Source organism: Corythoichthys intestinalis, chromosome 19 (assembly GCF_030265065.1).
Source record: "Corythoichthys intestinalis isolate RoL2023-P3 chromosome 19, ASM3026506v1, whole genome shotgun sequence".
Lineage (NCBI taxonomy): Eukaryota > Metazoa > Chordata > Actinopteri > Syngnathiformes > Syngnathidae > Corythoichthys > Corythoichthys intestinalis.
In genome coordinates, this window is record NC_080413.1 from 12,047,893 (window position 1) to 12,066,228 (window position 18,336).

The 18,336-nt window shown below is 39.6% G+C and overlaps 1 protein-coding gene across 4 annotated transcripts in view; it reads right to left on the minus strand.

Moving 5' to 3' along the window:
- Positions 1–285: 285 nt before the first annotated feature.
- The window catches only part of mthfd1l (methylenetetrahydrofolate dehydrogenase (NADP+ dependent) 1 like), a 92,638-nt gene continuing 74,587 nt past the window's right edge, over positions 286–18,336 (minus strand). Inside the window, exons 23-28 of one of the 4 annotated variants that reach the window (XR_009061550.1) lie at positions 14,069–14,172; positions 13,817–13,994; positions 12,925–13,032; positions 12,693–12,845; positions 732–1,325; positions 286–660 (exon numbers count right to left, since the gene is read on the minus strand). Coding sequence is in view for 3 of the 4 variants with exons in the window: in XM_057823480.1 (XP_057679463.1) it covers positions 1,236–1,325; positions 12,693–12,845; positions 12,925–13,032; positions 13,817–13,994; positions 14,069–14,172 (633 nt within the window). In the remaining variant the exon portion in view is untranslated. Of the gene's footprint in view, positions 1,326–12,692; positions 12,846–12,924; positions 13,033–13,816; positions 13,995–14,068; positions 14,173–18,336 lie in introns of all 4 variants that reach the window. The other 3 variants (XM_057823480.1, XM_057823479.1, XM_057823481.1) reach the window with 3 other exon arrangements.

The following is an 18,336-nucleotide window of genomic DNA, read 5'->3' on the forward strand; positions in this document are numbered from 1 at the left end:
AACATTTTTTTTCCATTCACGTTTGTGTTTTTTTTCATTGCAAACAAAATAAATGAATATATAACTACCAAAGCATTTGTAATTGCAATCATTTTCTGGGAGAAATTGACCTTTATCTGACAAAATTGCACGGGTGCCAATACTTTTGGCCAGCAGTGTACATATAAGCAGCTTAGTTGACTAATCAGTAGTCAACTATCAAAAATGTGAACGCTGTACTTTGAACAATAAACCACAATATACCACGACAGACAACAGACACAATCCATCACGTAAAAACACAAAAACACAGTTTAGGAAGTAAATTAGTGTATTTCTTAAATGATGATCAACATTCACCTGTATTCACTGAGAATAATACTTTTAAAAAAAGCCTTATTCACAATTCAAACAGTCACAGATTGACAACCAAATAATGTGGATAACAAAACTTCCTTTATAAATGAATACATCTTAATGAAATAATAGTTAGTATTAAAAATATGACCCAGTGACTGCATTGAGTATGTAATGAGACATAATACAGTTCGTGCCCTTGTTAGATAAAACAAAGATTGCTTTAAGATTAAGACTCCAGCAAGAACCCATTGGATATTTAATGGATGGTGTTGATGTCCATCAATGGCAGCCCAAGAGTTAACATAAGGAATACTTGTGTGCCTGAGTTGGGTATAAAAAGCAGCATCACGTCAGTAACATGTTAAACATGATAAAAACAGAGATTAAAACACCTGAAAGTAGACGTTTGCGTTATCTTTGGCATATTACACATGTGTGCAAATACAGCATAACGAAGAAATGGAGCTGCTGGGAACAATCGCAGAGCGTTTCCCATCAGTGATGAGTCTTGATAGTACACGCAGTGAGCATCCTAAAACCTACCGAGGGGAGGAAGGGAAAAAAAAAACAGGATGACGCATTTCACAACCAGTTTGTGTGTTCCATCTCTATTGTCTATTCTTTTGTGTATGCGGATGATTAAAGTGATTGGAAATGGTCCAGGATTGAGCGGAGACTGATGTAGAGTAAGTGAAGCATTATGGAAAAGATCAATAACGTTCAAAACAAAACCCTTCCGCTGATTGACAAGGACAAACAGCTCCGTTGACTCACTTACAGCATTCTTACCGATGACGGTAAGAGAGATGAATACATTTAAACGCCATTTAAAAAGTTTGGCTGTTACAAGATTTTAAGCTAGTGGCCAAACATTTTCTGCGAGGACCTTGATGTGCTCAAAAGAGCCCCGTGATCTCCTCAGTGTGTGGGTCAAGGTCGATGTCGTAGAAACAGGGTCGAGTTGGCAGGCCGGGCATGGTGCTCATCTGAAAGGAAGACAAGAATGCATTAGGACAAATATCAAAGTCAAAACAAGCGTGGAATGAAGATACAGTCTGTTCTAAAACGCTTTGCGGATCATATTTTGATTTCCAAAAAGAGACCACACATAGACGTCATAACGATATCGACGGGTCAAGTCCGTCATACACTGCGCCTCGCCTTCAAGTAGGGGGCCTACCCACAACAAGAGTTATTCTCAAACACGCGCGCAGTGATGTAATGCCGGATTCAGGTTGAAAAAGTAACAAAGCTGTACCGCATACAAACAGGAAGAATTGTCTCAGGAGTGATTTGTTTGAGGATTCAAGGTAATTCTTATATTTTTCGTACCGTGCATGCATTTTGAAACGTTGTGAAAAAAAGTCAACGGGAAAAATCAGCCACTACGGCATTGGCGTCATAGTTCTCAATATTTACATAAAATAAATGCTAACTGCACGTTTTTCAATTTGGTTGCTGTCAACTTGGGCTGTGATACGATTAAAATTTTTAATCGAGTTAATCACGGCTTAAAAATGAATCGTAATTAATTGCAGTTCAAACCATCTCTAAAATATGCCATATTTTTCTGTTGGAATGAAAAAAATAACACACAAGATGGATATATACATTCAACATACTGTACACAAGTACTGTACTTGTTTATTATAACAATATAATCAGGCTTATCAACCCCCATTTTATTTTTTTATGACTGCTCTCAAGCTCGCCACTTCCTAAAAGCCACGCTCAAGCTAGGCGCTAATGCTAATGCACAGCTTCATCGCTAACGTAGCATCCGGTCTCTCTCAAACTCAACAGGAAGTACCTGTAAATGCCCTAAAATCTACAGTAAATGACCTGTAAATGCCCACAAAGGACTGTGAATGCTCTGGTTTCAGTGCCATTGACGGCGCGAGATGTCCAATCCAGTCCAAATGAATTGGATGTCAAGTGCTAGCCAGTGAGCTAACGAAGACACTATTCTAATGGAAGATTTTAGAAGCGACCCATTAGTTCATTTTTTGTTTTTACTTTTTAAAAACGATATATCGATTCTTGGTGGGAGCATATCGATAAGCTTTCGGGATACAAAATATCACCTTTTCGATATATTGTCACACCCCTATGTTTTACTGCCATTGACGGCGATATATGTCCAATACAATTAGAGCTGGCAGCGATTGCAGCGCTTCATCAGCACTTCTTAATAAAAGCATGACAGAATTCCTTATCCAATAAAACACTAGGATTACAGTTTAGATAATAGCTCTATCTTATATTAACAGTGTCCCCACAACACACTTCTGCACAAAGATGAGCACCTTCCAGGACTTTCTACCAAAACAAGATCCCTGCGGGCTAAATGCCTATAATTTAAACTAATTTAGACAGACTATAAACTCCAGGCAGACTATAAAGCAGTTTGGTGACAACCTTCACTTAAAATGTGATGAATTCTGCTACTCAACGGTCTCTTTGTCTTTAGATTTAGCTAAAAACAAATGAAATAAACAGGACTAATATTTACTGAATTTGGGTGGGAATGTTACCAGATTTTATGAGTATATGAGTAACTAAACCGTTTATTGCTAACATGTGAATACACCGTATAATATAATGGCCCAAGATGAGCCGGACATATCAAAGCCACGTGAATTTATTGAATAAGAGGCATCTTGGATGGCAGTATTAAGAACATAAGAGTAGACCCAATTTGACTTATAGCATATTACCATAACGTTTAGTTAATGTCTTCTGATAAAGCCTGTGCGTAAAAGGTAAATTCGGACTATGTCATGAAACACTTGGCAGACAAGCAGGTGTTGACGCCATTTCAGTTTAACAAGCGCAAACTCCTATCTGTTCTATTGGGAGGGAGGGAAATAAAGTTGAATTGATCACTAAATGGAAAGTGACGGAGCGGCAAAATCAATCCACGTTGAAAAAGCATTTCTCAAAACCTGTCCGACCAAGAGGCCGAGAAAACGATCTGGCAGCATTCTTGGCATGCTTCTTGTCCGTGACCGGCTTTACGAGCCCATTAGTGAAATTGAGGCAGGGAGGAAGTGACCGGGCAATTTCCTGCACGAGGAAAGGCGGCACTTCAAGTAAACAAAAACGAAGGGAGTACTTGCTGCATAACCGCTGATGACTGTTCCTGAGGTCATCGTGACTCTTCAAACCACACATGACTCAACGTGTGAGCGTGCTTGGAGGAATTCAATAGTGTCGGATTATATCTTTATCTAATGGACCCTATTAGATCACCTAACAATAGCGAAACTACCTAATCCCAAGGGCCTCTTATGACGTCACAGCATTAGCCAAGTAGCCAAGATGTCTGGGGAAGCTAACTAGTCCAGAATTTGGCCAGATTTAGCCTGCACGCTAACACAATTAGCCCACGGCAAAAATGAGTTTGACAAGTCTGCGTTATAAGATACCAACATAATGCCAATTTTAAACAATAAAAAAGCAGAACCTACTTAATCCCAAGGGTTTCTTTCGATGTGACAGCATTAGCCAAGTAGCCACAATGTCTGTGGAAGCTAACTAGTCCAGAATTTGGCTAGATTTAGCCTGCATGCTAACACAATTAGCCCACGGCAAAAATGAGTTTGACAACTCTGCATTATAAGATACCAACATGATGCTAATTTTAAACAAGGAAAACCAGAAACTACTTAATCCCAAGGGTTTCTTTTGATGTGACAGCATTACTAAAGTAGCCACAATGTCTGTGGAAGCTAACTAGTCCAGAATTTGCCTGGATTTAGCCTGCACGCTAACACAATTAGCTCACAGCAAAAATGAGTTTGACACCTCTGTGTTAAAAGATACTAACAAGATGGCAATTTTAAACAAGCAAAAAGAGGAAATTATTTATTCCCAAGGTTCTCTTTTGACGTCACAGCATTAGCCAATTAGCTGCCATGTCTTTGGAAGCTAACTAGTCCAGAATTTGGCTAGTTTTATCCTGCAGGCTAACACAACTAGCCCATGGCAAAGATGAGTTTCACACCTCCAAGTTAAAAGATACAAAAAACATGGAAAATTTAAACAAATGTAACATTTTAAGAAAAAAAGGGAAACTACTTAATTCCTAAGGCTTCTTTTGATGTCACAGCATTAGCAAAATAGCCGCCATGTCTGTGGAAGCTAACTAGTCCAAAATTTGGCTTGATTTAGGCTGCACGCTATGCATTTGGCTCACGGCAAAGCTACGTTTGAAACCCCTGATATAAAAGATACCAACAAGATGGCAAATTTAGACAAGCAAAAAGAGGAAACTATTTATTCCCAAGGTTCTCTTTTGACGTCACAGCATTAGCCAATTAGCTGCCATGTCTTTGGAAGCTAACTAGTCCAGAATTTGGCTAGTTTTATCCTGCAGGCTAACACAATTAGCCCATGGCAAAGATGAGTTTCGCACCTCCAAGTTAAAAGATACAAAAAACATGGAAAATTTAAACAAGTGTAGCATTTTAAGAAAAAAAGGGAAACTACTTAATCCCTAAGGCTTCTTTTGACATCACAGTATTAGCCAAGTAGCCGCCATGTCTGTGGAAGCAAACTAGTCCAGAATTTGGCTAGTTTTAGCCTGCACGCTAGCCTAATACAATTAGCCCACGGCAAAGAGGAGTTTGACACCTCTGCGTTAAAGGATACTAACAAGATGGCAATTTTAATCAAGCAAAGAGGGGAAACTACTTTTTCCCAAGGGTCTCGTTTGACATCACAGCATTAGCCAAGTAGCCACCACGTTTGTGGAAGCTAACTAGTCCAGAATTTGGCTAGATTTGGCCTCCATGCGACACATTTGGCCAACAGCAAAGAAATTTTAACACCCCTGCTCTAAAAGATAGCAAAAAGATGGCAAATTTAAACAAGTGTAGCATTTAAAAAAAGGGAAACTACTTAATCCCTAATACTTTTTTTGACGTCACTGCTTTAGCCAAGTAGCCGCCATGTCTGTGGAAGCTAACTAGTCCAGAATTAGGCTAGATTTAGCCTGCACGCTACACAATTGGCCTACAGCAAAGTTTGACACCCCTGATATAAAACATACCAACAAGATGCCAAATTTAAACACATGTAGCATAAAAAAAAGGGAGAAACTACTTAATCCCTAAGGCTTCTTTTGATGTCACAGCATTAGCCAAGTAGCCCCCATGTCTGTGGACGCTAACTAATCCTGAATTTGGCTATAGATTTAATCTGCACACTACACAATTGGCCCACGGCAAAGATGAGTTTGACACCTCTGAGTTAAAGAATACCAACACAATAACAGTTTTAAGGGTAGCATAAGTCTGGGAAAATCTTTGCAAAAAAGGCGCAAGGCCAAAGTTGGATGCTCCACTTGACCACTTCAATCCCCCCATTATATTCAAAAACACAGCATGTCTTTGTCTGGGAATACCCCGAGGATTTCAGACTAATTGCTGAGAACAATCTCTACAAATAGCAAACGGGGGATTATACATTTTAATTCCACAGCAAACATTTTATTAAATCATCAGACTATTGAAGCCATCGCCAGAAAACTCCATAAAAGGCCTGTTGATTTGAGACCCTGGCAGATGGTTGCACTTGAGTTGGTGGAATGAAGTTTTAAACAGACATACTATTTGGCAACCGACATTGGAAGTTGTTTGGGTTTGATCAACATATGGATTATACAGCAACGTCTACAGGTAATAAATACTGGAAATTCAAGAAAAAGTAGTAAAATGTGCAGTAAAAATTCCGGTCAGCTGTGAAGACGCCAACATTTACAGCTCTTGTGGGCTTTTCACCACAAAAATGCTATAAAATACAAATTTGGACAAGATAAATTAAGTTCTACGTTCATCTCAAGTGGATTCTTTCTCGACGCCATTTTAAATATATTGTGTATATAAAGTTTTGAAGCGACAACCAGTTGTGTGCATGAAAAATTTCTCGCTTACAGAGGAGGTTTTCAATCAAGTTGAGGCGTTTCGGGTTGAATGGTGCAGTGGAGGCCACGGGATATGAACTCTTCAGTGTTCTATTGTTCTGCGTTTGAACCCTCCCCACATTTTACAAGAATGACATCAGTCCCTTTCCTGATTCTTCACCCTGCAAAGACCCCTTACCCCTTTTCCCAGCAGCAAATGTCCCCCTGGTCTCACAGTGAACCCTCCCTCGCCACACCCGGATTGGTCGGATATTTCCCCGTCCTGGAGTCAGAGGGGACTTAACAGTTGGGTTCCCATTGCTCCAGCGACAAAACAGCTCTAGGGTTTTTCCAATTACAGAGTTATTTTGAAAATTGGACTAGTTGTTGGAACGCATATACTTGGGCAAGCATGAATATCTGAATTCCAGTTTGTGCTAGCTTGTTACAATTGTGTTTGTGCTGAATAATTGATTATTAAACACTGCCATTTACGTATAATGAGTTGTTGATCGTGAAAATATACGTTGGAAACAGGAAAATATGTTTTTCTCGGTTTTAAGTGCTTTGTCGCCATTTTGTGGCATCTATCGTAAATCATAAAAGCAGAGGTCAATTATTTCCCGCTACTGTGGCTCTCGTTTCTCACAAGTGGAGGGCGTTAGAGCAAGTACACTGTGAAAACCCATAAAACAATCAGCGTTTCAAAGCAAAAGAGCAATTGAAGTGTTTTTCATACAAATATTACCTAGAGTTATGACTGGGTACTATTATTTTGCCAGGTCTGTTTATTGACCAAATAGTTCAAAGAACTACTACAAGACTGTTTGGGTTGGGAGTCACAGTTCAAGGGTCGCCAATGTCCCAGTGACTCCGCGGGCCACAGTAGATCAAAGGCACAGTCGACAGACCGGGGCAGACGCCACATCGAGACACCTCCACCCCTTCCCAGCATGCCCGGCGCTCGACACCTCTTCGGCGGCCAATCAGAGCACAGCCCTGAGGGGAATCGCGGTGAAACAGCAGGAGGGGAACCTGCTCGAGCCCATTACCAACCAAGAGGCTCTATAGCACTCTAAAAAGCTTGCCCGAAACACATAAAGCACAAATACTATGGATAAATTAACTCATTTAGGCCAGGTTCATATTGCAGGTCTTAATGCACAAATCCGATTTTTTCCATGTTTTTTCAACTCGAGTGAGGCATTAATTTGACGGTCTGAACGGGACAAGTCGCATAGAAGTGAATGATTTCAAATCTGATATGGTCGGTTTAAATTCGATCTGGGCCACATTTTTCCAGAATGTAGCTATGTTCTGAATGGCGTATGGCACGCAGGCTATTTTTAGACCGTGACGTCGCATCGTAAAGCGGAAGTAAAGCCGAAGTGGGACATTATAGACCCGCCCTCGCATAGAAACAACGTAATTTGTGCTACTTTTCGCCGGTAATCTTTCAAAAACGAACATGCCCATCATGCATTGCTTTTTTGGAACTTGTAGAAACGACTCTAGACATTACGACACATGAAGGATGTTTTCTTCATACGTTTCCGGAAATCAAAATCTCGGGAAGAAAAAATGTGAAGACTGAATCGACTTGCGCGGACTTTAACACCTGCTCGGTGAATCCATTCACATTTCATATGCAGTAAACATTATGTTGGGTTGGCATGGTCTTTCAGAGGACAAAGAGGTAAGCCATTTTAATATTTTTAACTTATTTTTTTAGCGTAACGTTGTGCTGTACTGCTTCTGTCTGACAATGAATGACCTGAAAGGGATTACAATGGTATCTGACTGCCACTGCTACCGTTTCTGTTTTATATATATATATATATACATATAAAAACAACATTAGTAAGGGGGAAGTGTAAATAAATTATAGGATTAAGATGTGTTATCATGAAAAAATTAAAAGTGTTCGTTGGCTGTCACTGAGTGGCATTTGCGATCGCTACAAAAAGCTAACTAAATTACCCCCAAGAACGGTAAGAGACAACCAGAGGATATATAAGAAAGACAGGGCTGATGGTAAAGGATAGCTTGTTGAAACAGGAGAATGTCATTGTCAGTCGCGTCGATAAAAAAGCTAAAGCTATGCTTAGGTCGGCTCGTTTTTTTTTTTGTCTTTTTCAGCCTTCGACACTAAATCCATCTCTTTAACTGAACATTTTTATGTTCTTCCACATCTTTGCCAGTCAATTTGGCACCAGGCACATCATTTTCGGAAAGAATTGGTAGGTTTAGCTCTGTAAACATCTCCTTCGTACATGATTTCCATTAATTTCCTATTAGGGACAAACGGTGGCTTGTCCCTACTTAGCAACAGTAGCTAATGTCATGAATATTAATGAGCGGAAGTGACGTGTTGCTTGCGGTACGCCATTGTCAAGTCTTCCAAATTGGAATTCATGCAGCAGCTAAGTCAGCAAAGAGCCAGAGCTGCACGCAAGACGGCAGCGATGTAGCTGTTCATTAGCGTTAGCGCCTCGCTTTTTCTACGCAGGAGGCGGGCTTGACCACAGTCATAAAAAAATACAATGAAGAAAAGGCTAGGCCTGATAATGCTCAGTTTCTTACTGTGCACCAAATGAGCAATATTTCAGTATTGCTTCCATGGCCAAGTCGGGGCAAACTGACATACAAACGTAAGGGTTTTATGTGTGCGTCATGCACGCACAGTGCGCAGTTATTTGTTTGATGCTTCTACGCATGCGGGTCAGTTTGCCTGATGTGTGTCGGACTGCGAAGTAGTGCGCATGCGTAATACTTGAACGGGCTCAATGGGCAAAGACAGTCTGAAGGGGCACGCAAAAAAAACCCCAGATATGACCCAAAAAAAAAAAATCGAAATTGTACATTTTACACCTTCAGTATGAACCTAGCCTGACTGTCACTGGCAGCGATATCAAGACTATTTAAACTGGGATGGCTAGCATTGAGTGATTATGCTTCTGTGCCATTAAAGATTATTTAATTAAATGCTACGACCTTGTTGGAAGACGCCAAACTTGTTCAGCATGATGGGGATAAAATTTCATGGGGGTTGGTCCAACACTTTTGCCAGGGTGACACTCAGAAGCAGTGTTGTTTTCGTCAACGATGACGACAACGAAAAGATTTCGTCGACGAACAATTCATGATGATGTCACGATGACGCGCTGAAAACGTGTCGTGGGAGACTAAAACGTAACGAGATGGATGTTAGTTGTCGTCTGGCGACGCAAGAACGAGATGAAATTTCACCATAGTTTCTGTCATAAATTCACAATATTTTATTATTGTATGTGTAGTTAGCACACATTTAGCAGTGATTGGTCGTATGTGACATGTCGTGTGACATGCTGCACCTCCCCAATGACCCTCCCCCCCACCTCACACACACGCTTACTCACCGGCCGGTGAGTAAGTCTGTGCCCATTCCAGTGTCAAGTGCTGCATGGTAAGTTTCGCTTTCTTATCTTGGCTAGATATGCCATGTTGCTTTAGCCTTTAAAGGTCTGCGCTGAGTGATCATCATGCACTAAACCAGGGGTGTCCAAACCTTTTGCAAAGGGGGCCAGATTTGGTGTCGTATAAATTTGGGGGGGGGGGGCCGACCTTGGCTGACGTTTTTTACGTAGAACAATTAGGGCTGTCAAAAGGCCATGAATGTGTTATTGTACAGTTTTGTGGCCATCTGATGTATGTACCATGTCTGAATGTGCGTCTTTAGTTGTATGGGGGACGGGAAACTGATAAGCATATGCTTCCTCTCGTCCGCCTTTGTCTTCTTCTTCGGTTCCTTCGGGCAAATCATATCACATTTTGTAATTATCAAAGATTGTCAATGATACCGATGATGATGACAATAAAGTTTCATTCATTCATTCATTCAAAATCATCGTGTTAACGAGCGTTTATTTTTTTTTAGTAATCACGTTAAAATATTTGACACATTTAACGCACATGCCCCGCTCAAACAGATTAAAATGACAGCAAAGTGTCATTTTCACTTGTTACTTGTGTTTTTTGGTGTTTTTCTGCCCTCTGCTGGCGCTTAGGTGCGGCTGATTTTATGGGTTTTAGCACTTTCAGGCTTCAGCACCATAATTATTATTGACATCAACAATGGAGAGCTATTCGTTTATTTTTTGATTGAAAATTTTACAAACTTTATTAAAACGAAAACATTAAGAGGGGTTAATATAAAATTTCTATGACGACTTGTACTAACATTTATCTTTTAAGAACTACAAGTCTTTCTATCCATGGATCACTTTAACAGAATGTTAATAATGTTAATGCCATCTTGTTGATTTATTGTTGTAATAAACAAATACAGTACTTATGTACAGTATGTTGAATGTATATATCTGTCTTGTATCTTATCTTTCCATTCCAACAATAATTTATAGAAAAATATGGCATATTTTATAGATGGTTTGAATTGCGATTAATTACGATTAATTAATTTTTAAGCTGTGATTAACTCAATTAAAAATTGTAATCGTTTGACAGCCCTAAGAACAATATATTTAAGCAAATTTTAGCAAGCCATTCTGTGCGTCACATTTGCTTTATTATTATTTTTTAATTATTTAATTAATAATTTCAACAATCTCACAACTAGCCTTTGTGGCGTTCTCTTTCGTCTCTCGGGCTCTTGCGAAATACTACTGTGAAATAAACTAGCTTCAAGTTGCTTCAATTTCTCACAACGTATCTTCCCTGTAATCTTGTCATACATGTCAGCGTGTCTTGTTTGGTAATATCGCCTCACATTGAACTCTTTAAAAACAGTGACTGTCTCTTTGCAAATGAGGCGGACACAGTTGTTGCGTATTTTAGTGAAGAAATAGTCCAATTTCCACCTATCCTTGAAGCGTTGGCCGTCACAGTCAACTTTCTTTTTTGTTGTTGTTGTTGATTGTCGTCATTTTAGAAAATTGGGAGTAAAGGGTCACATGGGGTAGTGTTGCTTAGAGTGCTGCTGCCTTTTAGTGGGTAAATGATGAGTAGCATTTAGTGTGTAAGCTACTTCATATGCTGGTAGCAGTACTGCTGACCAACTTATTAAGTCTGTGTGCGGGCCAGACGTTATTGATTTTAGGACGGTGGCTGGGGGCCGGATGAAATTTGACCACGGGCCGCATTTGGCCCCCCTGCCGGACAGTCTGCACTAAACTAAGTTGTAGCATTAGCATAGTGTTTGCGTTAGCATTTAGCGCAATGACTACCTTCTTAAATTCTTGGAAAAAATTTTACATCCAGTTCGTGGCATCCATTGAGTTTAATTAACTACAAATAATGTGCTGTTTTCCTGCTGAGTGTGTACTATCATCATGAAATTGGTGATATCCTGGTAGACTCAGTCAACCGAACGTAACTGTCTACATGACAGTTATGTTCTCGTCTGTCATGTTCATTCTAAAATTGTTGGAAACCTTTTACTTATTTATTTATTCAGAGACTAAAACTTTTGAAGTTTATAGACGAAAACATTTTGAGAATTCTCAACTAAAACTAGACGAACACATTTTCAAATGACTAAAATGTGACTAAGAATAATAAGTATTTTCGCTCGAAAGGGTCCAAAAGACTAATACGAAAATTAAAATGGCTGCCAAAAACAACACTGCTCACATGTGGACCCTTCGCCTTGACCATTTTTATACTCTACACTGCCATCACAATGAGCTAAAATATATATCCTATATTTTTCAGACTATAAGTCGCACCAGCCAAAAAATGCGCAATGAAGATGAAAAAAAAACATAAAAGTCGCACAGGAGTATAAGTCGCATTTTGGAGGGAAATTTATTTGATAAAATCCAAAACCAAGAACAGTCATTTCATATTGAAAGGCAATTTGAAATAAAAATAGAATAGAGAACAAAAGGCTGAATAAGTGTATGGTACGCTAACGTTACATATGCATAAACAACGAACTGAGAACGTGCCTGGTATGTTAACGTAAAAGGGCTATTACGAGTTATTCAGATAATTATAGCATAGAAAACATGCTAACAAGTTTACTAAAGCATCAGTGTGAAAAAAATACGTGAAATGACAAAATAATGTGTATTTTACACATTAGTTGCTCCAGAATGTATGTCGCACTAAACTATGAAAAAACACTGCGACTTTTAGCCCGAAAAATACGGTATTTAAAAAAAACAACAAAGCCATTAAAATAGTAAGGAGGCTGTTGATCCATTTCCTTAATTTCAATATTGTACATGGCAATTCACCAAATTAATGTGTGGGTTAATGTAAAAATTGCTCATTTATAGAGCAACACTAGTTCATCCATAACTGTCAACAGTGGTCAATGAGTTAAACTGATATGAATGTACATTATGGAATAATTTGAACTTAAAGCATCAGTGTCTTACACTGGCCATTGCGTTGAAAGCTTTATATTTCAATCAAATCTTATAAACTGATCTAATCTCATACATACCGTTCCCACGAGGGGATAGATGAAGCCAGCCCCGATACTGGCGCGAACATCTCTTATCGGTAAAATGAATCCGGTAGGTGCACCTTTTTTTGCCGGCATGTGGGACAAGGACAGGTGGGTCTTGGCCATGCAGATTGGTAAAGAACCAAAGCCCTTTTTTTTAAGAGAATAACAATGATATAAATCAGTTTCAGTCAACTAAGTGTTAATTATGTAGTTATAGCAATGTCACCTGTTGATCATAGTAATTTATTTTGTCAATGGCCTCAGAGGACAGCTCGATGTCATCGGCGCCATACACCCTTTGGGCTATGCTTCTAATTTTCTCAGCTATTGGCATCTATGACACAGAAGAAAAACAAGAGTGGACAAGGGGAAGAAATTAGATTTAGTGAACAAACATGCATGTGACAAGAGATTCAGAAAGTTATGTACAGGACCAATTAAACTTGCTCACATGATCTCTGGACAATGTTAAAAAGGCACAAAAGAGTTCTATGTAATGATGTACTCAACAGCATAAACATAAAGAGTTGCAAATCTAGTCCCACCTTACCGTTCAATGTAAATGTAATCTGAACTTTACATTATTAGTACAAATTGTAAAGCATTCACTCCTACAATTTGTTACTGTACAAAAAATATACAGCATACCAATGACATTATCAGTGACTACGACTCAAAAAAAAAAAAAAAAAAAAAAAAAAAAAAATCTGAAGTTGTACAACCCTTCTCTTTACATTAGATTAAAGGAGGTAACTGGTTTAGCGTTGTCTGAAACCAGTATATTGTACTCCTGTTGTTGGATGCTTGGTGAACATACACATGCATACTGTAAATGGGTGGACACAGGATCAAAACAGGATAAGTTAATTGAAGTCACAACTTCGCAGGCATGCTAACTCGAACCAGCTGATGTTTTTTCACATCAGCATTCCCCGACTCAAGACGCCCCTCCTCAAACAAAAAAAAATATACATATAAAGACATCCAAATATTTGGAAAACAATATGTTGAGATCTACTGAATGATTTGTTAAAATCTGGCAATGCTAAAAGTTGACAAATTTCAATGGTAAGTAATGGGAAATTGGGAATTATTGGGAATTGCAACCCCACTCTCACCTCAATATCATAGAGGAACTGGAAGTTGCTGGGTTTGCTTGATGCATTTTTCACAGCCAGGGCAAGGTCCACAGATCCTCGCCCGCCCTGCGCCCAATGGTGACATGGCACTGCGTCGGACGCCCCGCACTCTTTGGCTAGCTGACACACGAGGTCTATCTCTGCCTGGGTGTCTGTCCTGTAAGGCTTAATGTCAGCGGTGCAAGCCAAAAACTGTTGAACGGGTTAAAGCAGTAAAGGAATGATTCTCACTTGAAGACATTAAGCGCCACTACAACCGGAACCCCAAACAGATGAGCTATCTCTATCTGCTTTTTCAGATTGCTAAGGCAGCCACCTTCGACGAGGGAGAGATTCTGCAGGAAAATGGAACAGAAATAATCGATGATGTGGATTTCAAGTTGCATGTATACAGGAACTTTGTAACGCAGTACCTTTCCAGAACACTGTTTGACTCATCTATATCGATACTTATGTATACAGCAAATGGAACTTTGTTTGTGTAGGTGTGTGTCTGTATTAGACAAGTGACGATTAACGGTTTCAAGGTGGTATGGAAACGTCAAGGTTCCAAAACCGCAAAAATTTTCCGTCATACCGTTCCTAAGGTTATAGCTATTTTTTATGTCCCAAAAATGCAGAAAAAAATCCCTCGCTCACAGTTGTAAGGGTCAACCCTCCCCCACCGGTTGTTGCTCACTCAGTGTCAGTGAGTCAGCTGTGCTACACAATGGCTGGAGGAGGTGAAACTGCTGAACTTTTTCCCCCATCGAAGAAAATGAAATCACTGGTATGGGAATACTCCGGCTACAGAAAAGCTACGGAAGGCCGCGGCTTAGAGGAGGAGGTCCAACCGACATGTAAAACATGTTTGCGGAGGGTGGCTGCCAAAGAGGCAATACCTCCAATATGATTTCGCATTTATACAAAATTAATGATGAGTAAACACTGTCATGAAGGTTGCCCACCAGCTACGAAAGTTAACTCCAGCGTGTTTAGTGGGTCTAGCAGTGGTAAAACGTGTTTTTCTCTCTCCGGCAACTGTCTATGATGAGAAAGAGAGTGTGTGTATTATGTAAATATGATACGAGTCATACACACGTGCTTTTATTGGAAAATTATACAATTATTTTTGTTCTGACGGTAATAATGTTGAGCTGTGGCTGTGGGTTTAGGCCCATCTAAAGGACTGCATTTATTTTAATTTTATTTAGAATAAAAAAAATATATATATTTTAACAATATACTTATGTTCCGATTTACTAATATGCTTTTAAAAACAATCCTGTTCAATGGAAAAAAGTTTTTTTTTTTTTTTTTTAAACCCAGATATCTCAAAGTGACACATTTTAGAGTCTGTAATTGCTATACTGTGAAACCGTGATATTTTGGCTTAAGGTTGTCATACTGTCAGAATATCGTACTGGCACATGCCTAGTCTGTATGTTCGTTCCCTTTGGACTCTGAAATGGCCGGGCGGATTTTGACAAAAGTTCACAGTTGTACATTAAGTTTCTGGGAGTGTTCTTAGATGGGTTTCATCTCTGTATGCCTCCATTTAGTGCGGAAAACTCCAAAAAATAGCATAGAAAAATCCCTGAGGCGACAGCACCGTATTGAGCTAAAAACGAGTCTCTTGCGATTGCAATGTCGCAGTTGGCTTTCAAACTAGAGCCTGACGGTTTACAGAAAATTTACCGTTCCTCAGATGGTTCACGATGACCGACATGATTTTGACCATGTCGGTAAATTCAGTTTTTTTATGAAACGAAAAAATTAAAGTCTTTTCAGCCCGCTTTGACTATGTGTTGTTCGGCTATGCTCATTCCCCTTTAAGAAAGTACAGCCAGTGTGCTTACGTGTGAAGTCACGTGGCTATCAGAAAATCAAACAGAACCACGTTGCTAGCAACCAGTATGCCAACACTAACGCTACAAGGGAACGTGATGCTGTCTGATAATAATGGAACAGCTACTCGTCCACAGCCAGTCCACAGGCATTTCGAGTATAGCATTAGTCGACGCTCATAGTGTGGTGTTGGTGCCAAGAAAGAACTTGACATCGGTTTTCTGGAAGTGTTTTGGATTCGAGAAGGACGATGAACCAGGGAGCCCTCCATTAGTTTGACCGTCCATTTCATAGACAACAAGTGGGAGCTGCACAGCTGCTGTGGGAGCGGCTGGATACAGCTTATTTCTCAGATGGCCACACGGTTGAGATGATCGCTCAGGCCCTGAAACAAATGCTCTCTGCTTGGGACGTGAAGTCGCCATCACCACCGACAGCAGCTCTAACCTTGTCGAAGCGGCTGAACTCAATAAGTGGATGCAAGAGCAATGCTCTGGGCACGGACTGCATCTAGCAATCAGTATGTCGTGTTATTTTTTATCTGTGTGTGTGTGACTTTATTTACAATCAGCTCAGCATTCAGCATAAAGTATAATCCAACAGTGCAGCCTATAATATGACCGTTTAATGGCCACAGCTATTTTTCGATATGTGCTTGCTTTATTCTGTATCATTACTGCTGTCATAAAATCGTAAATGTTTTATTGTTACAAGAGTCAGAGCCGTATAGCTTAATGTGTGTATGTGTGTGGGGCGTTGATTCTCATTTTCATATTATATAACAGTCTGCTTGGGCGAATTTATCGTCATTTATTGTTATTGAGGTAAATCTGCTCAATTCACCGTGATAAGTACTTAAGGCCATATCATTCAGCCCTATTTCAAACATGACGGGTTAAATATACAAATTTAAATGTGCTGTAATGATACGTTGTAGCTTTAAATACTCCACAACAAGATGCTGGATTATTTAAAAAAAAAATTTTTTTTTTTACAATTTTCCAGAACACTGTTGCGATTGTTATTTGTTTTGTGTTACACCCGCAATGGTTCATTGGTAGTTGTGGCAACCAGGACTGAGTTGTGGTGGCCGTTGTTATGTTATGGTGTTTTCTGTTCAATAAAGGCGCAGTTTCTTGGGGTTGTGTGGTTTATGGGCACAAAAGCAGCAAGTGTGAAACAAAAACTCACATTTTTCTCTACGTCGTTCGCCACAATACTGTACACAGTGATGGAAAAGCGATTGCACGGTAACCCCTTTATGGTGTATTTTTACTGTTACTACATTTTAACTGCATCTAAGGAAAGTTTGTTTTATCTGCCCTTCGTTTGTATTGCTCTCAGGTTACGCAAACCCGAGCAGCGCTGTGCCATACTGCAACAATATTTGGACATTTATGTATGTTTTTGCAAAAAACACTGCAAAACTAACAACATGTCATCGATGCGATTCGTCTACTTGACTCTCAGAACTGCTAAAGTGCAGGCAGAGGCTGTAACTCATAAGAGTAAAGTCAAGCTCTTTACAAGCAAAAGCACATGTTTTGTTGGGGGAGTTTGATCATTGATGTTTTGCTGTTCCAGTATGCTACTAAAAACATGTAACATATTTTTGAAGTGTGTATGACATGTGGGAGTCTGGTACAGACTGCCAAGCACATGAACACCACATTGTTACACCCACGTCTCATAAATTCATTTCACCGGCTCTGTTTCCCTCAACTACTTCTGGTTCTCATTACAGGCTTGACAATTAAGCAACGCTGCTACATTATTTAGTCAGCTGAATCTGCCTGGGAGAGCACTTGATCCCAGCCAGATATGGAGGTGAATATGCACACACACCCCCTAAACCCAAAACCCACATTACAGGAAAACCACATTCAAAGTTGGTTTCAGTTGTCAATCGGGTAACTAGTCATTATCACATTAGCGGGCAAAACGAATGAATAAGGTGTCAGTGTGAAAATAAATGGAAGCCAAAAACAAACAGGTGGATGCTATGTCAAGTCAATCACCGAAACCCACAAAATTGACTGAATTCAGTCAAATTTCAATTTTCAAAGTTATTTCGCTAACTGTGTATGTGCTTAAATTAGGGTTGTCAAATTTATCGCGTTAACAGGCGATAATTAATTTTTTAATCAATCACGTTAAAATATTTGACGCAATTAACGCATGCACGGAATGAACCGTTCATGCGTTGCCTCAAACAGTTTCCAATGACACCGTTTTAGCACATTGAGAGTGAAAAGGAAGAGAAATACGAGTGGACACAGGCGTTCATTGGACCGCGCCTTTTATTGGCTTAATCTTTGACAGCCACTACTAAGAGTCATGGTTGCCCAACTTCCCATCATGCATTTGGGCGGAGCAAGAGACGGTCTTTTTCTTAACATGCTTAATTGAACATAAAGCAGAACACATTGTATACCATTTGCAGCCACTACTGACAGCCATGGTTGCCCAACTTCCCATCATGCATTTGGGCGGAGAAAGAGACGCTCTTTTTCTTAATATAAAATTACTATAGCTTGTACTCAAATTTATCTTTTAAGAACTACAAGTCTTTCTATCCGTGGATTCCTTTAACAGAAAGAATGCTAATAATGTTAATGGCATCTTGTGGATTTATTGTTATAATAAACAAACACAGTACTTATGTACAGAAT